This window comes from Oryzias latipes, chromosome 16 (assembly GCF_002234675.1).
Source record: "Oryzias latipes chromosome 16, ASM223467v1".
Lineage (NCBI taxonomy): Eukaryota > Metazoa > Chordata > Actinopteri > Beloniformes > Adrianichthyidae > Oryzias > Oryzias latipes.
The window spans coordinates 20,055,973-20,077,181 of NC_019874.2; the positions used below are offsets into that span (position 1 = coordinate 20,055,973).

At 39.4% G+C, this 21,209-nt stretch overlaps 2 protein-coding genes across 5 annotated transcripts; one reads left to right on the forward strand and one right to left on the reverse strand.

The window, feature by feature from the left end:
• Window positions 1–117: 117 nt before the first annotated feature.
• On the reverse strand, window positions 118–12,026 carry LOC101167646 (rho guanine nucleotide exchange factor 5). Of its 4 annotated transcripts, XM_011485419.3 has the most exons (16): window positions 11,424–11,908; window positions 10,502–11,169; window positions 8,533–10,465; window positions 6,507–6,552; window positions 6,250–6,299; window positions 5,304–5,668; window positions 4,432–4,592; window positions 4,134–4,286; window positions 3,897–4,026; window positions 3,291–3,365; window positions 3,112–3,201; window positions 2,590–2,732; window positions 2,282–2,425; window positions 2,115–2,185; window positions 935–1,039; window positions 118–812 (listed from the first exon to the last, which is right to left on the reverse strand). In XM_011485419.3, the coding sequence occupies exons 2-16, from the start codon at window positions 11,150–11,152 to the stop codon at window positions 661–663; spliced, it is 4,269 nt and encodes a 1,422-aa protein (XP_011483721.1). In that variant the 5' UTR covers window positions 11,153–11,169; window positions 11,424–11,908; the 3' UTR covers window positions 118–660. The 4 variants fall into 4 exon arrangements, with proteins under 4 accessions (XP_011483721.1, XP_011483720.1, XP_020566249.1 ...); XM_011485418.3 differs by having other exon boundaries at window positions 8,533–11,169; XM_020710590.2 differs by lacking the exons at window positions 8,533–10,465; window positions 10,502–11,169; window positions 11,424–11,908 and adding an exon at window positions 7,972–8,519.
• Window positions 12,027–14,914: 2,888 nt separating this feature from the next.
• On the forward strand, window positions 14,915–18,807 carry m6pr (mannose-6-phosphate receptor, cation dependent). Its single transcript, XM_004077962.3, has 7 exons — window positions 14,915–15,017; window positions 15,905–16,077; window positions 16,161–16,327; window positions 16,481–16,590; window positions 16,917–17,047; window positions 17,127–17,253; window positions 17,337–18,807. Exons 1-7 carry the CDS (start codon window positions 14,946–14,948, stop codon window positions 17,457–17,459), a joined length of 903 nt encoding a protein of 300 aa, XP_004078010.2. The 5' UTR covers window positions 14,915–14,945; the 3' UTR covers window positions 17,460–18,807.
• The last annotated feature ends 2,402 nt before the right edge of the window (window positions 18,808–21,209 follow it).

Consider the following 21,209-nt stretch of genomic DNA (forward strand, 5'->3'; position numbering starts at 1 on the left):
TCCCTGTCAGGAAATGCCAGGCATTTCATCCAGTTATCTATAACATCGTGTTTTTGAATGCACTACATACCGCTTTGGTTCATATATGTAAACAAATAATAAATAAAAGCACAAAAATATGACTTGAATTAAAATTTATTGAAACCTTTTTAGGAAGGTTGTTCATAGTGTAATTGTCTTAAAGACTAAACTGTGTCTGTTGCCTCTGGTGCACACAGACAAAACAGTAAAAAATAAAAGATATTTCAAAGTTTCTATCTTAGAATTTGGTCATTTACATAGAAACAATGATTGACGGGGGAAAAAACATCTTTAGATAAGGTTATTTCCCTTAAAAATAGTTACATCAAAACACAACTCTTCTGTTATACTTTTGTACAAGATTCTTTTTAACAATGCATTATACATAACAGCCACTAGTCTAAAACTGATATGAGCTCTCAGGTAAAACTATGTATTTTGAAGAGTCAGAGACATAAAGCTCCAGTGAAATGCATCCTTGCAGCAGTTCCTGGCTGCTGTACTCCTGTGCGCAACATGTCAGGAGAAACATCACAGAAAGTCTATTGTCCAGTTTTTATGGCACACATCTTGGATCCTCCATGTGTGTGTGTGTTTTTTTTTTGACACCCTTTATGATCCTCTTCAGAGCGATCTCTCTTAATCGGCCACTGTTGCTGCCGTGGCAGTGGTCAGTTTAAAGGCGTCTGACAGGTTTCGCTCCTTGACTTTCGAGTTGCTTATGGTCTCTAAATGTGACTTTAGCACCCATCCACGCTGGAAGTCTGACAGCCTGGTTCCCTCCACCCAATCTGAGGAGAAGAGGTGGGACAAAAGCATGTTTTATTATAGATTTTATACATCATATACACAATTTAGCATTGTTGTTGTTTTTTTACACCTAAAATGCAGAAAGCATGAAGAATTATCTTACTATCACTGCTGTCCTGATGCACCAGAATTACTTCAGCTTTTTCCAAGGACAGCTCATCAGGCTGCTGGGCCATATAAGCTTTCACGCACAGCATTTGCTCACAATCTGAATGACAGAGAGCATTATTGTTGTAATATAAAACCACAGCCAAAGCAGGAATTCCCCAAGAAATGCTTTTTCACCCCATAAACAAGTTTTGACGAGTTTTTCCTTGTCCTGTATATTTTCTATATGTGAACATGACCAATCTGGTCTTGAAATGAAATGGAGGAAGCACTCACCTCCCAAAAAATTCACATGCGAGTCTCTAATGCATTTAGTTTAGCTAAACCCTTATTTGTTAATGACAAATACCGCTTTGATTATGCCAATTCTAAAAACTGTATGTTGTTCTTTTTTATGTTATTAAATAAGAAAAAATAAAAATGCTGCTTCGTTTACTAAATCATTCTTCGGTTAGGGTTACAAAAGGGGCAAAAAAAGCTCCAATTTGAATCTCTTTTGAATGTTTTCAGGAGGGTTATTTCTTTTTTCTGGTCTGCTAAAAGCTCCAGAAGTGTCATGTAAGTGCAAATCTGTTTGCTAAATGGTTGAGAAAAATGTAAAATAAAATTAATAATTTTATTAAAATCAGTTCTCCATTCAGAAAATAATAATAGCAATAATAAGAATTCCTCATTTGCAGCCCGACTCAATAGGTGGAATTGCAAAACATTTTGCAACATTCTCCTGATCCTGTATCTATAGTTTAAGTGCACAGGAAAATAACAACTTTTTCTTTATTGGGGGGAAACATTTACAAAACATAGTTCGTAATAAATGGCTTCTATATGCCCTTATAGTTCCAAAGCATTCAGATAAAATATCCTGCAGATGATACTGATTCCTGAAGGAATTGGCATGTCATTTCAATTATTATTTACTTCAGTGATCATTAACAAAATTTATTTTTAGGACAAAAATGCCACATTTATAGTGGTAGCTTATTATAAAGCCATTTGTGCAACTGCAAAAGAAGACATCCTGTATTTTGTCAGAAGTCTACTGGTAACTATATATTGATAGAGGTGAAGAAATTTACACTTGCCTGTACTGTTGTTTGTGCAAAAAAAAAAAGAAATGTATATCTTTCAAATCAAAAACCATTAAAAAAGCTGTCACATTAAACAGAATTGTTTACCTTGAGCAGCAGAAAAATCTACTTGATCATGGGGCCTTTTAAGGGCAGAGATCCAACGAAGCTTGTCACTCCTGATGTAAAAAGACAAAAAAGTTGTTGATTTTTTTTGTGAATGGAATCCCTTGGTAATCAATAATGCTGTTGCGTTCATCATCAGATCTTCTTACTGTGTGTCAGTCCTTAGCAAGTAAGAAGTGGTTGACATTTGCAACCGGAACAGGTTCTTCTGGAGGGAGTGAAGTTTGATGCGGCAGTTTTCTACTTGCAGTTCATTGACTGGAACGTGGTTGATTACTGTAAACCTCCCTCCTCTGACAGGATTGGGAAAGAAAGCATAAATGACAAGTGAGACAGTGGAAGGAAAAACAAAAGATTGGGGTAAAACAAAGAAAACAGGATGCAGCAAATGGCAATATGTCATTTCCCAGCATGCAGCTGATTCTTTCCAGTAGATTTAAAATGCAGGATGTCTCACTCTTTCTGTAGCGACAGCAGCAAGTAGTCGTTGAAAAGATGCAAGTAAACACTGCGCTCTGCGTCTTTGCAAGCGAAATCCATCAGCTCGATCACGGGACCTTCTCGCACCCACCTCCGAGACTGACTGATAAGAGGAAGAGTCTGAAAAGGAAATGTGACAAAAACAAGACCTTTAAAAGAGCAAACGCATTCTGGTAGGAATGCATTCCAAAACACTCTTTCCTCATTGCAATCGGGCCTTAAATGTCTTTTAGAACTATTTTATAAATATTCATTGTGTGTGGGATAATGTGTCATATGTGTTAACAGAGGGGGGGGGGGTGCGTCTTTATCGTAATATTGTGGTTTTTTTTGTTTTTTAAATGTTAAAGCGCATCAAATTGCACAAGGCTTTATTTAAGTTAAGTTTGATTTGATTTGATTTGCTCGGTGAAAGCAGACAGATGCATCGACACATCATCCGTTGCCCATTGCCTTCACCAGTCATTTGTAGCCTACATTTTCCTTAGTCAGAACTTACTTTGCACTCAAAGTCCACTTTAGCGTTGAGAGAGACGAGGGACTCTATGCTTTTCATCTGGGAGATGCTGTCGTTGCTTTGCTGAATGATCTGGAAGGGAAACACATTAAAGATGTGCTCAATACCAAGAGGTCAGACGTCTACACCCGTCTCAGTGACAGTAAAGGAGGTTTCATTACCGATTCCAGAAGTTTCATCGCTCTGATGGCTTGCTTCGCCTCTTCTGTACCAGGGTTTGTTCTTTTCACAATGTTCTGAAGAATAACAATTGTTTTCATTAGAAAACAGGTTCAGGATTCATTTTGCTTTGAAAAAAAAAAACTTATGTTCCTTAATAATAATAATGGATTGGATTTATCTGCGCTTTTCAAGACACCCAAAGCGCTTACATTGTGTCCATTATTCATTCACTCCTCATTCATACTTGGTGATGGTAAGCTACGGTTGTAGCCACAGCTGCCCTGGGGCAGACTGACAGAGGCGTGGCTGCCATTTCGCGCCTACGGCCCCTCTGACCATCACCGGGATCATTCATACACATTCACACACCAGTGGAGCCACACTGGAGGCAAGGAGGGTGAAGTGTCTTGCCCAGGACACAACGACATTTTGGCTGGTGGGAGCGGGGATCGAACCGCCAACCCTTCGGTCATTGGACGACCCGCTCAACCACCTGAGCCACTGTCGCCCCATAAATATATGTTCATATATTTATATAGTATAGTGTATATATATATATATAGTTCCCATATGTTCCTTGTTTTCCAAAGATGTTCCTTTCATACCTGCACCAACAGTTTAAGTCTTGTAATCCTTTGGAAAGGAAGCACAAGAAAAGATCGAAGGGGGAGTCTCTGACAAACAGCACTCTTCTCGATACTCTCCACAAGCTGCTTGAATGTTGCATTCTCCGTCCTGAAAGATGCGTTTATTAAGTAAAAATCAAGAATTATTTTGCACAGTCTGGTCATTTTAGAAAGGTCTCAGAAAAATAAAAGGGATCCCCTCAAAAGTAACCTTACATGAGCCTCTGGTAGGTGGCGTCCTGATACGACTGGTTGGTGAGGTAGGGAACGTAAACCGTTCGGAAGCGCTTGCAGTGGTGAGCAATAATGTCGCAGACGGTGAAGTGCATGATGTCCGAGTCCACGCGTTCCTCCAGTTTCTCCAAGAACCTACACACAAAAACAACAAGAAAACATTTTTGGGAAATTGTCAAGGTAACTACTGGTTAGTTTCACAACAGCTTTGAGGCTTTGTGTCTTTCTTTCATTGTAACAGACCTTAATTTAAAATGAAAGTGCAAGAAGAGGGTCATACCTGTGGCTTATAGCACGAACTTCTAGCAATCTAGAAAAAAGCCAGTTTCGATCTTGATTGCCCAACAGGTCCTGCAGCGGCTTGCACTTGACAAAGTGTTCGACAACAATGTCTAAACTGTGACAATAGGAGGCCTCTGACGTTACAACTTCGAAGCGCACCTTCAAAAAAATAAAAAAGTAAGAATCTTGATGAAAACCTGTACCTACTTCACACACGCACATGCAATTCACACGAATGGTTCCCAAAAAAGACCTTTACCTAGAAAATGACACAGCCACATTTCGCAATATATAAAGGAAAAAAAAAATACTCACTGGTAAAGTTTGTAAGAAAAAACTCTTTAAGGTAACTTATATTTACACAATCATGCCCTCAGGCTTAAAAACTCCTCTGTAAGACACACCTGGATCAGTGAGTTGAAGTTTTCCACCATGTGGAAAAGAGGAATATTTAGTTTTTTATTTTACAAGTTTGAAGTTTAAATCCTTGTAAATTATGCCATTACAGACAAATCAAAGAACAAAAGTGCTAAGACGAAGGTTAAAACATCCTGGTGATTTGAAAGAAGGAGAAAAAAACAGAAATCAAATACGAGCTTGTGAGATGACTAAAGCAGAAAACATTCAAAACTCCACTTTTCTCCTTGGGGAAAGAGTTTTTTTCCAAGAAACAAAAACGCATAAAATCTAAAAGGTGAACAGCAGAAATGACTTTTTTGCATTCATGTTTGTGAATGGACAATGTCTTTCTAGACTCCGATTCAAAACAGTGAAGTCCCACAACCCTCTGCAGCTAAGTGTTTCAAATGCACACATCTGGCCTCAGTAACCTATGAGGGTCTTACACTTTTTCTAAAGCGCTTTACCTACCTCCTGTAGGCGTAACTGGTTTTCTGTCAGTTCCTCTAGCTTGTTGTTGTCCCTGACGCCCGGGAGTTCCCGCCACAGCGTGCCAGGTTGTGAAATGGACAGACGTGGAGAGGAAGATCGGCGTTTGTTACCGTGAGACTCCGGGAGAGGCAGGCTTTTATAGTTATTGAAGGAGCTGTGGTGGGACAAGGAGTGGGGGTGCAGGACTGTGGGCAGGGAAGGTAGGGGTCTGCGGGATTGCTGTGGTGATGGAAAGGGAGACGAAGGAGCTTCCTCGCATATGGAGAGCACGTCTGTGCGACCCTGCCGCAGGATTTCAATGTTCTGCGCTGCCTCACTGTACTGCTGGTATAGCTGTGCAGCTTCTAAAAGGACAAGCGAGGAAAAAACCAAACAAAAACAGCAGGAGGAAAAGACGACAGGGAGGAAAAATAGGTTGGAAAAGAGGAAGCAAAGTAAGAAAAAGAAGGGTGTAAAAGCACAATGAATTGTTTGTGTTTAGCACATTCCTTCTACACATACTTGTCAGACTGCAAAGTCACAAGAACGGCTGTTTGGAGACACGACTGCTTGCAGGAACCTGTCTGTAGCCAACACAGGCATGCAACAACACAGTTTAGTGAAAGCACTCCACTTTCCCATCCCTAGTTTCAGACGTGTTGATACACCAGTTTTTTTTTTTTTTTTTTATTGGAATCAACCCACTGAAAGACTTCCTATAAGTTGTTTTCATCATCACGTTTTGGACTTACGTGAAGTGAGTAAAGGAAAAAAAAAATAAGTGACACATAACTGAATCGCACAGATAAGGGGAAACGCTTGGCCATGATTTCCTGTGTCTCATCGCCCTGTTCGAACACGTAGAAATACATTTTTGAAGGTAAAAGGGTGTACTTAAAAAAATTAAAAATAAAATGTAGAAAGAATGGAAGTCAGGAAGACTCACTGAAATATTTTGAACTCCTTTTCTTTCTTGAAAATGGATGAAGCATGGTCCTAGAATCACAAGCAGAGAGAAACAGTGTTTTATAGTTGCACATTGCATTAGTAATGCATGCTTCAACCTGCCTGAAACTTTGGAACGTTTGCAACAAGATACAAACACTGGATTTTTTTTTTCTAACCATGTTTGGATCTTCCTTTATAGAAGATTGCTGGGTTAGACAGGCTTTAATGCTATTCAACTTATTTTCCCCCATTTACCTCATCTCCGTGTCTCCCATGCTTCTGCTTACAACATCTGCATCGTCTGGAATGAAAAAGAATCCACTACTATGAAACAGGATAGTATTTCTGAAAATCAGCAATCAGAAACAATCGTACCGGTAGGTTAGTTGAAAAGGTTATGAAGCTTCTTCTAGAATTGCTGAAGAGATTTTTGTCTTTCTAAAATGCATTTCCCTTAAAGATAATAATCACAAGAAAGTCTTAAAAAAAAAAGGGTTTCCCCTCTATTACTCCATCTACTACAACAGGGGTGGCAAACTCATTTTCACCGAGGACCACATCAGCATAGTGGTTGTCCTCAAAGGGCCAGATATAACTTATACATTATATAATGAAAAAAAAACGTAACTAATCCTGCATGTTAAACAACTCATTACTTGTTTACTACAACTTTTTAAAGTGACTATTGCATTTGCCATTGCAAACATATGTTTGCTTGTTACTCTAGCACAGGGGTGGCCAACCCTGGTCCTCAAGAGCCTCAACCCTGCCTGTTTTCAAGCTCTCCCTGGACTGCTTGCTGTTGATTAGCTGATTCAAGTGATTTCACATCCTTTGACTGAACACACCTGATTTAGGTTATCAGCATCTAGCAGTCCAGGGAGAGCTGGAAAACAGGCAGGGTTGAGGCTCTTGAGGACCAGGGTTGGCCACCCCTGCCTAACATAAATCCTTTTCAATTTGATTTCAACAGGTTAGGTTATGTGGACAGTGTTTAAGTCCTAATGTATAGTTGCCCAGTGGGAAATTTCAAGTCCAATTCCCCCCAATTTTTATTTTAAGAATTTAAAAACTTGTATGCTTTCGCGGGCCACATACAATGACATGGTGGGCCTTGTGTACTACCAGATAATGATTGTGACTAAGCGATCTAGTCGTAGATTGTGTAAGCAGCTGTCAGCTTTTAAAGCAGTAGCATATATCAGATAAATGCATGTGGAGAAGTTAAAAATATGTGTCAGTAAGTGTTTAATATAGTTAAGGCACTCCTTTTCCATAGGAATCATTGTGTCAATAATAGAGGGACAGAGGAAACGGCATATTCATATTAGGATCCTCACAGAGATTACAGCACATTAATCTGTACTACTTTGGCTTTATTAACACTATGCACACTGATCTGTTGATAACAGTGAGTTCCTTTTGTGCTCGTTTCTTTGAACATTTAACAGATAAGACTAAAAAGTGGAATGTACTCTTCTTAAAGAACTATTTCTTCAAATCAGTATTAAGGATTGTATCATTCACCAAAGTCAAGGTATCTGCATCAAACATTTTGGAATGATATCCAGTGTTAAAATGTGTCAGTCTAACTTTGAATTGTAAAGCCAGATGGTAGCATTTCAAATGAGAAGAATCAGTAGATAGGATTTGAAGTTGTGTTAATTTTCTGAATTGATTTGTTGATTATGGCAGCCGGATGGACGCATCTGTCTTTTACCTTTTGGAGAAAATACTTTGGTTTTGCAGTCCGCTGCAACACCCTCCATTTGCACAAGCGTTCCACTTCTTCTTTCAGTAGTTACGCGGATTCCCCTCCTTCGAAAACCCGCTTTGAGACCCAAATTCTGGACGCCGCGAGTACATTCTTTCTCAGCTAACACTTCTTCCTGCCCGACATCCACATCAGTCCCTTCTTTAATCTCATCTGATTTAACCACAGAACCCTCCTCTCGACTCAAATCATCCTCTGACCCTTTACACTTTCTACAAGTGTCAATAAGAGGGTCAAAATCAGGGTTGTAATCTAGAGATGGGCAGCTGTAGCACTTGTAGAGCATATAACTCTCACCTAAATAAATCTCCATTTTATTTTCTCTGCCTACTTCTTTGTGTTTCTCTTCTGAATGTGTCTGACCATACAGCTCAGACGTCGCAGCCGGAAAGAGAACGTCCCCTCCTCCTGCGTTTATCAGTGTGTCAGCATGAATGGATGTGGGTGTTGCAACAGGCCCAGCTGTGAGCTGGTCAGAAAGCATGCGGGTTTGGTTTTGGCCCGTACCTTCAAAATCCTCTGACAGGTTGTTGTCCTCCCCTTCTACATCTGAACTCTGGGTACTAGTCCAAATTCTTAAAGTAGGCACATCCACAGCTCTCTCTGCAAACACCTCCTGTCGTTTGGTGGCCTCACTTTGATCTTTTTGTGTTTCTGAACCCGGTTCGTCCATTGCGTTGTCCTCTGACGTCCCCAGTATTTCTCGTACCACACTCGTAGCCCATTTCAGGTGAGGCGGATGGGAGTGCCTCTTGGGGTCGTCAGTGCTCCATGCTCCGCTCATTCTAATTCGAAGGGCCTCCACCTCTTCTTCACTCAGTGCTTCAATGTTTATTTGGTTCATGATGGGTTGATTTTTATCCAAAGTCTCCTGGGAACCATCGCCAGGATTACGTAGGACAGCTGAAGATTTCTGTCTTTCTTCTCCTGCTGGTTTATTGTTTTTCTCCTTCCATGCTTTGAGAAGTTTTTCAGTCTTTGAGTCTCTTTTAATTTTTCTTATTCCTACAAGTCCCCCTTTGCTCCTCATTCCATCTTCAGTTTCTCTGTCACGACGCTCTGAAAATGAAGGCTGGATTTCCAGTTCCTTTTGTTCTTTTGCAGTAAACTTTTTTTTCCACGACTGGTCACCTTCTATATACTGGTTACTGATTTCTTGCTGGTGATCACGTCTCGCGGTTGTAATAAATATGTTTTCCTGGGAAATTGCTTCATCATCAGTAAGAACATGATGACTTTCAGTATTTGAGTTTTCTCCATCCACTCCTCCTCTTTGATCATCCTGTGACACCCCACAGTTTTGTGGTTTCTCCTCTTCTTCTTCCCTTTCCTCAGGACTTTCAAATTCCATGGAGACATAAGATGCGGGTCCCCTGAACTCTCGTTCTATCTCATCTCCACTACTGGACCACGTGATACTGCCATCCTCTGCTGATGGCATTTGGTATCGTTCTTCCCTCCATCCAACCTCACTTCCTTCTTCACTCCTAGAATGCTGAGAGTAATCGCTCCCACCCCTTTCCTCCCTGTCACTTTCCTCTGAGTGAGCTGGCGTGTTTGTCTGTCCATTTTTCTGCCAGTTGTCTTGTGTCCCTCGTCTCTGACCTCCCTTATCCATTTCTCTCGTGGTTTTGCTCTCCTCGTCTCCATCTACACTTGCTCCCTCTGGTTCTCCCCTGGTGAACTCATTTCTTCCCACCGGTGTCCCTCTGTAATTTTTTGAGTACCTCTCGTCTGGTTCCCCACTGCCTCTTGGTTCGTCTCTTCCTCTCACTCCCTGCAGCTTCTTCTCTTCACTCCACTCTTCCTTCTGTCTTGTGCACCTCTCTCTGTCTATGCTTTTTTCTTTATTATTCTTGCCCCTCTGTGGGTCTAACCACATCCTTCCTATGTCAAGAACACCGCCTCTCGTTCCTCTGCAATCATCTCTATCACTTCTGTTTTGAAAACTATGACTTATCTCATTTCTTTCTGGATCCCTCCATCTATGGTCTCCCCTTTCCTGCTTGCCAGCCCTCTGTCTACTTGATTTCCTCTCCTCATCACTGTCTCCACGTCGCCTATGCATTCTCTCTTCATCTGCATCCCTCCACGTTTCTCTACCAACGCCAGGTGAGTGGCATCCAGACCTTTTTCCATCTTGTCCATTCTTTCTTTCCTTAAATTTTCTGTCCTCTCTAAAGCCCCCTCTCCATCTTTCCTCCACTTTTTCCGCTGATCTTTCCATCCTCCTGTTTTCGTATGCCCTGCTCTTCTTGGGTCTATCCTCTTCTTTCTCTCTGTCCTTGTTTTTGTACATCTGTCCATCTCCATCCTCTCTTTCTTTGTCAATTCTCGGTTGTCTTTCATCTATGCAGCTGTCTCCTCTTGGATCTTTCGTGTCTTCTCTCATTGAAGGCCTTTCCCTCTTGTCTGAATAACCGTCCCTCTCAAATACTCTGTCTGTATAATTCATTCTGGGATCCATCCTGTCCATGTCTGGTCTTGTTTTTTCTCTTTTTATTGGTGCATCTTTTTCTCTAATTTCCCTCAAATCACCTGCATCTCCTCTCCTGTCCCGGAGATCATCACTGAATTTTTTTCCCTGGTACCGCCATTCGTCTGAGGACCATCTATCCTTGTTTTTACCCTCTTCCCTGGTTCTGGGCCTCGTCTCATGATTTCTTTTATCTCTATAGCTTTCCGTCTCGTCTCTTTTAGGATAGTCTTTGGGTCTTCGGTCTCTTTTATCCTCCATCTCTGAAGAGGTTATAATTCTCATTTTAGGATCAAAAGAATTTTTACTCATTCGTGGAAATGTACCACGCTCCAAATAAATCTTTTTTTCTCTATAATCATCTTCCCTCTCGTAGTTTGAATCAAATCTGCCGTTTCGTCTTTTGTCATCTTCTGCCTTCTGCTCTTTCCTTCCCTTTTTGATTGGGAACGTGCCCACATCTTTGTGTTCTGCTTTCTCTTGATCTGTACTCCAATTTTCCTGCATGGGGTCCCTTTCTCTTTCTAATGAGGACGTCGTTTTTGGCAAGGGACTTGGATCTCGGGAGCTTTTTCCACCTGGCAGAAACTTGTGATCTGCCATGTTAGATAAATTCCCCAAGAGGGTATAGATGTTTTTTTTGGTGCCCATAGTGACACCCAAAGCACCTGGAAAAGGGCAATATATTGTCATTTTAGATAAATGTTTTAGATCAAAGTTAGATAACAGCAAAATTATCATATGTAAATGCAAAGAACGAGATTAGGTAACAGGTTTACACCCTGCCAAGGCAGTATGCACAGATATGACGCACAGGTAAGACCTTTCGCACCGAATCTACAGCTGTTTATACAATTCTGACTTTATATCAGAGGAAGCACACAGAAAATTAAAATTAAAATAAAAAAAGTAAAAATCTTACCTGAAGTTTTGTTCTGGGGAGAACTGATCTCCCCTTGTTTCAGTTTAGCTCAAAAAGGCATGGGATTGTTGCACAACTCTGAAAATGTCATTCCTTTGTTTTGTGAGTCACACAGCAGCAAATACCCTCATTTTCTTTCCCAAACAAAAGTCCACCGGCTTTTCCTTTAACTGTCTTTTTTAAGTCCTCAATGATTCAATGGTCCCACTCCAGAGAAAAGTCCTTGTTGACGTGGATTTCTTGTCGCTTCTCCCTCCTGCAGCCTCCTTCTGCTCTCCCCAGCTCCCCTCCTTTCCTCAAATTCCCGAACAAGTCTCGACAGATTGACACTTATCTTCTCCTCCTCTTTTCCCTCCTCAGTCCCGTCCTCTGGTAAAACGGGGAGGCCTCTCACCGGCGCGAGGCAAAGCTCCGCGAGCGCTTCCACCACCTCTGTCCTTCACGGAGCGCACGTGACTCGTTGCGCGGAACCCCCTCTGGCATAAACAGGCAGACGACTCTTTCCTCTGTCCTGGCTCATTCTTCTCTCATTAAAAACACAGGAAGTGCATCTCCTTAAGAGTGTCTCAGGGATTGGTTGACACACAGCGGTTGGGTGTGTCTGCACAAGGTAAGGGGTTGTGATTACATAAAGTTGGGGGGGGGGGGGGGGGTGAAAGTGAGGATAAACATTCAGAAAGAAACCCATAAAAAAAACTTCCCTGCATTCCTGTGAGACACACAACTGAAAGAGGCAGAGACGGAAACAAACGGTTTTATGGGATTGAAAAAAAAAACCCAAATGAAGCAATCATGAAGGAGGACAGCCAAGGGAGGAGCGATCTGCATGATCATGTGGATAGTAATTGATTTGGTTGACAATAGTTGCTTAAACATGCCGGTTAAAAAAACAGGATAGACTGGGATTTGAGGGCTCAAGTACCACCTCTAATTTACATGGACATTGTTGCGAGAATAAGTAATCATCTCTCCTTTATTACCATCATGTTGCTCACTCTGCAAATAAAGCATTCTGATCAAAAGGGTTGAGACAGAGACCGATTTCCTTTTTTGTTCATGTATTTTTCAGGTGTGATTGAATTAGATGCATCTGACTAAGTTTGCAGGAGAGGAGTAAGAGCACTGTGACAAAGGTTATCAGCTGATTATTCACTTTTATGATCTGACAGACCTCTAGAATTGCTAGAGACGCGTGTCTAAAGGAGTAAATTTTAAGAATTCATTCATTCATCTTCTAATCGTTTGTTCCCTTTCGGGGTGACGGGGCTGCTGGAGCCTATCCCAGCCACTTGCAAGCGAAGGCTGGGGACACCCTTGACAGGTCGCCAGTCTGTCGCAGGGCCACAATCACACACCCACGCATGCTCACATTCAAACGTAGGGACAATTTAGAGTAACCAGTTAACCTAAGAAGCATGTTTTCGGACAGTGGGAGGAAGCAGGAGTCCCCGTAGAAAACCCACGAGTGCTCGGGGAGAACATACTCCACACAGAAAGGTCCCCCATGGATGTTCTGTTTCGGGTCCTCCTGCCGAGACTTAAACCAGGGGCCTTCTTGCTGTGAGGCAAGAGCGCTAACCACCGCGCCACTGTGCAGCCCAAATTTTAAGAATGTACAACAAATCGTTTTAACAAAGATTTGATTCATATCTTTAGTTGTGGTTCCCGATATGATTCATAGTCTGTTTATTTCAGACTTCACTGACCTAAGAATGATCCTGGACATCTTTAATCAAATATTCAACCAGTGTGACTCGGAGATAAAGATAATCAAGTGTAAATTAAATCTTTGTACAAACAAGTCAACAAGAATTAATGGCAAATCTATTCAAAATTTAGTGTCATAAAGTTCAGCATACTGTTGCTTTTCCTTATCAAAATAATCCAAAGGACACAGTCACATTCTACCACACTGTATGGTCACGTCTGAGCAAAATTTAAAGTGTTTCCGCACATTGGACTGTAATGATGGCTTGATTATTTTTTTACTGCTGTCACACGTGTGCGTTTGTCTGCTAAGATGGCACTTGGTCATTTTTACATTAAAGAAAACTATACTGCCTCAATCCAAATGGTATTTTCCAAGATTTATCAAATTGATTTATTTCCTTCTGACACGATTTTATAATCATACGGGTCGATTTGATTTGAATAACAACTCAAAATAAATAAATAGATATTCTTGCCTCAGACAGATCAATCTGGTAGGATCGATTAAGTCGAAAAATTGTTATATTTCTACTAAATATTTACTTGATCTTCATCCCAGTGAGACATAATAATTGATATCATTTTTACATATGTCTTTCATTTTAGCTTATTCATTTTACTATATGACTTATTAGCATGATCAGTGTATCGATACTGAAGATGTACATTGCATTTATCCATGTTTTTTAATTCAAACATAAAGAAATATTACTTAAAATGTTTGACTGTAACTGTTAATGAAAACAAGCCTCAGTTTGTTAACTTTAAGATCCTGTTATTTGTGGTAAAGACTGGTTCATATATTCCAACACTAAAGTGTTCACACTTAAACAATGCTGTCTTTGCTTCAAAGATAATGAGGAACCCTAATCCTGTCATTTTAAAGAGACAGTAGAAGCTTTTAGTCTGGTTTTGAGGGAATAATGGGGGTTTGTGTTTGTTCTACTAGTTTGATTAAATTCTGACCAGAGCAGAGATACAGGATTCTGATAAGATGCTTGAGGTACAGGGTCTAGATAACAAGTTTGGTTTGGAGCTCTGCTGACAAGCTCAAAAAGTGCTGATCCAGTTGAAAACAATACAGTAGAAAAACTGGAACTTAGACATAGAGGTTCTTTGAATTGTTTAGTGTTATTCATATATTAGCTTTATATATGTTTGTGCTTTTTTGTGCAAATGGTTATCCACATGGATATAAAAAAATCAATTTAAAAAGTATTTCATGTAAGGTTTTAAGGAATTACATCTGTTTTAAACAGAAGTGATTACTCTACATGAAACCACATTTTTACCATAAAACAGTAGGCTAGTGTTTGCTGTAGATCATTCTGTTTTAAACTGCAGTAAAATTATCAGGTTTGTTTTTCAGATGCTTTGGCATTAACATGAAAAGAAGGAAACTGAAAAACTTTCTGTTTCGTTTGAATGGTTTTGATTTGTGCAGTGCCTTTGAATATTTGAAATCCAAAATATGTTGCAAACCAGTTTGAGATTACTTTTTAAAAAAGTATATTCAATTTAACACAATCTGTACAAAAGAATCACCTGTATTTGTAGAGGAGGTTGAAATCAAACATGAAAATAAATTGTTCTGAAAAGAAAAAAAGGTACATTTCTGTTTTTATTTTATTTTGTATTTTTTTGTATCAAAGTCATCGTATGAAAAAAAGCATCGTGGTCGCCTTAAAGGCGCGAGATACGCAAATATTCGTTTTTCGGTCTGACGCTCACCGGAAACTGTCCCCGTCACATGATGAGGGTGCTGCGTGACGCAGCCGCCTCTCATTGGTCAAGCTCCAGTTGGTGGGTCACATGTTCGTGCTTCCCTTTTTAGATTCACTTCCGCACTACACTGCTGTCTGCAGCCTGTTAGCCTCATCCATGGTAGGCTTTTAATTCTTTTAACACAAAAAAAGAAAAGAAAAAAATACAATAATTAATTGTCTGCTTTGTAAATTCCAACTTTAAACAAAAGCTATTTAATCTACACGTGGATTAACTTGTTGTTTATGCAGTTAAATTGTGGTTTAATGGCAGCTAAATCGTCCAAGAAGGAAGCGACGTAAGCTCATCATTATTATATTGGCTGCTTTGTTTTAACCAGCCAGTTTGAGTCAAACCGTTAGAAATATAACCAGTTTTTGTTTTCACATCCATCAAGCGACATCATAAAAGCAGGTGGTCAAAACAGCCATGAGTTTAAACTTCCCAGTAGCGCATAGTTACAGCTATGTATGACAGCTTTGACATGCGCTTTATCATTCAGCCAGGGGCTTCCGTATATTTGCTTTCACAACGCGATCCCCTGTCGCATTGGTTTCTAGATATAATGGCATTCTTTAGGGTCAACTACTAAAATTAAGTGAGCAATCACAACTTTCACTTGTTTCATGTTTTTGTCTTATAATAATCAATTTAGAGATCAGATCTCATTCTAGAACTTGCAGATAAAATGACAGATTGTCTTGTCGGGTTCCTCAAAAGCTTATTATTTCGTCATAACCTGTTTTATGTAGGAGTACATTGGAAAAGCATAATTCACCAGAGTCTGTAGTTTTATGTTAGATTCCTAGATGCCTTCTATTCCCATTAATTCGGAAAAAGTATAACAAGCATCAAACCAAATATTGCTGTTGTGATCCAGCATTGAGTTTTTGATCATACATACTAATTTCAACTTTTAAAGAGATGAATAATATAGACATTTCGTATTTTCACATTTATGTTAAATATACAGCTACTGAACTGGAGTGTTTTGTCATGTTTTCTAGATGTTCAGCATTTCTGGTAAAGGCTCCATCGTCGTGTGGAATTTGGTGATTCAGTTGGTGATGTGTGGGAGGACGGTGTTCGCCTCCAGCGACACAAAGTCCTGCAAACTGGTGTCTGAGTCCGAATCTGAAAGGAAGGTTCTCAGTCGACTAGAAGGTCTCGCCCACAAGAAGTAAGTGCTGATTTTGTGTTGTAGTTGGTTCAAACTTCCATAATTGTTCTAGATTCACTGGAATCTGTCTTTCATGTTGACAGCTTCACAGTAGAGCACAACATTGGAAAAGAGAGTTACACATACGTATTCCAGCTGTGTGGGGATGCAGGGGGTGTCAAAGGAGCTGGGGTCATTCAGCTGGATAAGAAAAATCCCAACAAACCAACAGTGGTTGGCATGTACACTGACACACAAGCCATTGGAGGAAGTAAGACTACAATATATGAATATTTATGCTTTTGAAGATATGCTCACATTTTGTTCTGTCTGCTTTTAGTGATTTTTTTAATGGATTTCTTTGACATGTGATCCTTTTTCCAGAGTGTTGGAATCTTGTTTAGTTCGTTTTCTGCTCTTCCAGGTGACTGGGTGATGCTGATCTACCGTAGTGGTGAAGCTTACGACCAACACTGCTCCCAAGAGAAGAGAAAAGCCTATATTATGATCTCTTGCAACAGGAATACAGACATGGTAAAGTGACAGCAAATGATGTTTACATAACCCATTTCAAAATTTTCATAAATTTTGGGGAATTTAGATAGATAAAGGGGGGAAAATGCCAACTTGATGCCACATTTTATCGTGTATTTGAATCATATTAAAGCTCAGATAGAATTATAAAAAAATCACTTTTTTAAATTTGCTTTAAATGTAGTTCAGTAAGGTAATCTATTTTCCACAACTTGATAACATGGGTCAAACAATGTATTGTTTTTGTTTAATGAAGATATCATCTAGGGCAAACACTCTCCCAGTCCAGATTGAGTTCGCCCTACATTTTTTCGGTTTCTTTCTAGGGTCAGCTTGAAGTGGTTGTGGAGGACCGGAACAGGTCGACTGACTGTTTTTACCTGTTTGAGCTGGACTCCAGTACTGTGTGTCCAGCCATTGAGTCCCACCTTAGCCCTGGATCCATAATCCTCATCATGTATGTGAACAGATTAGGAAAGTCTAAAACATCTTGCCAATAAAGTTACTAAAAAGGGGTCACTGTCTCTGTCTTTTAGTGCCTTTGTGCTTTTGGCTCTCTACCTTGTTGGAGGTTTCCTCTATCAGCGGCTGATCGTTGGAGCCAAAGGAATGGAGCAGTTCCCCAACTATGCTTTTTGGGTGGAAGTTGGCAACCTGGCAGCAGTAAGCCCATTTAATTGATTGAAAAGGTAAATTAGAAAATTAATTTTACTCTGGTATGGTCACATCTCACCGTCTCCTTACAGGATGGCTGCGACTTCGTATGTCGGTCTCAAAATCGAGAGCAAGCTCCAGCTTACAGAGGAGTGACCACCGAGCCGCTGGAGGAAGAACCAGACGAGAGAGATGACCATTTACTGCCTATGTGACCTCAGAATGTCATTAAAAGAACAGACGTTTTCACTGTGTGGCGCAAATTACTCATTTGTAGCTGGGATGCCGTTTCTGGTACTCAAGTCTGTTACCTTTGACCTGCTTTCTGTCAGTTATTGTTGACACCTCCAGTGTATTCTAGACTACTGTACTCTTTCTCAACATTGGGTTTAAAACTGAAAAATTCCCCTTTTTTTCATCATTTTGTAAACATTTCAGCTTTTTGATGTACAAGTGAGAGTTTCGCCCAAGTTTAGAAAATGTCTGTGAAAAAACATAGAATTCAATAAGTTGAAAATGAGCGCGATGGAAACTATGTTTGTATATTTTATAATAAATTTCAGTAAGATATTAATTTTGAGGTAAGATTTGCTTCGAGTTATGCTGCATGAAGGTTTTTTTGGTCTTTGGCGTTCTATACTTTTTGTGTTTTGCAGTTGGATATCTGATGACTGTGAATATTTTCTTCAGAGGTTCAGCTTTGTGGCGCAAGCAGAGATTTACTGCAAAAAGACAGCTTTCAACGTTTTTCTGTTGCAAACCTTTTCATTTCATTGCAAAACTATGTAAAAATTGAGTTGAAAAGGGTATAACTTTTTCATATTCTGTCTACTTTTTAAAAAAAAGGTCAGCGATTGCCTTTTATATCAATCATTTCTATTTAGTCATGAGCAATCCGGAGTTTCACAATGAGAATCCAGAAAAACAAACTTCTGTTTAATATTTTATTAATTTAAGGTTAATTCTATGTGGTTTTCTCAATTTTTGATCTAAGAATTTAAGTGCAGTTGGATTTGTTCTGATGATTTTGTAGTGGTCAAACACTCACCTGCTTTACTGTAATGAATAACTGACCCAAAGAACAAAAGGTAATAGTGCTTTTTGAGGAAACTTCTCTGTTTGGTTTTGCGTTTGAAAAAACATTCAGCTGCTTTAAAGCTTTATTTTCTTGAAAAACACCTCGAGTGGCAGCAATTGCACTTTTTTTCTCCTCTTACCTGATATAAAGTTTGAAATAAGTGTAGGAGCTACTGTATATATACGTTTTCCTGAGTTATTACGCAGTTAGATCTGAACAGATGAGACTTTGATTTCTGCAGAAAACCTTTCTGTGAATGAATTGATGCAGCTGCATTTATGTTCTCTGGTTTGATTCTAGGATGTTCTGTTTTTTCTAACCCGTTATTTTCTTGCTCCAGGGTTACTCAGTTAAAACAGTTGCAGCATTTTTGAGGGGAATGGAAAAGCAGCCTGTTTGCTTTGAGTGTGGCAGTAATTTTTGGCTTTAAACTGATTTCTGTTGGCTTTTTGAATCCAATAAAAGATCTAAAACCTGTTTGTTCATATTGTAGCAGCAGCAATGTGTACCGCTACTGTATTACATATAAAATACGCACAGGGAAGCTTGTTATAGTGCTAGTCTATCAGTAGGAATAGATTAAATTATTTTACAAATATATCACATCAACTTATGTTTATTTTGTATTTTTCACAGCATTTGTTCCCAAATTAAACTGAATTTTATAAATGGATAGTAACCTACAGGAAAGTGTTAGTCATCACTGTGTCATTTTTCCTTGACTTCTTTAGTGAGAGCTTATAAAAGTTAAATTATCTTAAAAGATCTTGGGACTTATCGAGTCAAATTTCACCTTTACAAATTCATCTTATGCAGGAAGCACATCCTCTTATGTTTCAGCTGGTGCACAGGTATGTCATGCACAATCTACTGATATAAATGGATTCAAGGAACTGCTGCGCGTGCGTCTGAAACTTGAAAACTCAAATTATGTGTGTATTTGGATCAAAGAGACTGCCATGTGCTGTTTTTACTTGTGAAAATAGACTTTAAAAAACGATTTTGCTGTTTTCTGTGTGAGGTGTTTCAGTGTTGACCAGAAATGCCAAAAAATTCCCATGTGGCTTAACAGTGTGAGACAACAGTACAGCGGGGCTCACAGAGGAGTTGTGACATGTTTGCACAGAAATGTGCTTTTTTTTCACTGACTGCACTAAAAGTCTGGTCAAAAATTAAGTTGCACAGAAGTCCCTGTATGCAGCACATAATACTAACCAGAGAAGATCATTTGCTTGTGGAACAATCTAAAGTTACTACTAAAGAGCAAACACTTTTGTTTTTCAATAAGCTGTTTTCTCTGTCAAGGAGTCACCTTAGATGACATCAGATGCCTGTGTGTATAAATTTTATCATGTGACAACAGACCTGCTCATGTGGGCTGTAAATGCCACTTTAAAAAGCATTTAGTTCAGTCACTCGTTGAAAAAGCACTGTCACTCGACAGTCAAGAGCGGAAACTTGGAATGTAATCTGGGACTGTGTTAAACAAGAGGAAAAACATTTACTTATGCACTATTTAGCTGTCTGTTCACAAGCTTATCTGAGGTCAGAAAGACTTTTTTGACATGGAGGCTTTCATCTTTTAGGACATGAACATGCACAAAAATTAAACATCTGATAAAAAGCAGAGTTTTAACACAGAGGAGATCTACAATTTATTTGTGGTTCCTCACTTTCATCATTAAGACTTTTTAACACACCAGAAGTATTTAGATCTAAGTAAAAAACTAACCTTTTCTAAGTCTTTTCATGTCTACAAAGTTATCCTCCATGACAGAAATAATCAAATTAAGGGTTCTGCCAAACACTGCAGCAGGTCAGTGAGTCAAAGCAAGAAGAGACCTTCAGTCTTTCCTTTTGAAGTTTACAAGTTACCATTTTCACCATCTGAAGAGACTAGCAGCTAACAGTGTGTCTCATTTCAGTTGCAGCTTGTCTGAACATGCATTTCCCTCCCATTAAAAAAATGATACCGCTTTTATTTTTGTTCTAATGGATCACTACCAGCTCAGCTGTAATTAAAAATCTCGTCAGAGCCTTCCCTCTCTAAAACCAGGTAGAAAAACTTATTTTTGTTTTGTAGTTTTTTATTTTTATTTTTTAATTCTTTTTTTTATAGTTTGTCATAGGAGAAGTGTTCTTTCAGTTTTTTATCAAGCTACTCTGTGCAGCATACATTGGTGTGAGGAAGTTTTTGCCCCTCTTCAAGATTACTTATTTTTCCATGTTTTCCACACTTAAATATTTCCTATCATCAAACACATTTAAACATGAGTTAAATACAATGCAAGTAACAATAAAATGCAGTTTTCAAATTATTATTTTTTCTATTATTATGGGAGAAAAAAGTAAAACCTTTATTGCCCTGTGTGAAAAACTGACACCCAAGTTTGATGCTGCCATTCCTATCTAGGACCTGCCTGACAAAGTGAAGTAGACCAAAAGATCCTCAAAACTTAGATATCGTGCCAAGGTCTAAAGGCATTCAGGAACAAATGAAACAGAAAGTAATAGAGATCAATCAGAGTGGAAAAGGTTATAAAGGAATTTAAAAGCTTTGGGACTCCTGCGAACCACAGTGAGAGCCATTATACACAAATGGAGGAAGCATAGAACAGTGTTGAACCTTCCCAGGAGTGGTCGGATGAGCAAAATTACCCCAAGAGTGCGGCGAAGACTCATCCAAGAGGTCAAAAAAGATCCCAAAACGACATCCAAAGAACTGCGGGCCTCACTTACCTCAGTAAAGGTTAGTGTTCATGACTCCACCACCAGAAAGACACTGGGCAAACATGACCTGCAAGGTAAGACGAAAACCACTGCTGAGCAAAAAGAACATTAAGGCTCGCCTTCATTTGCCAAAGTACATATTGATGATGCCCAAGAC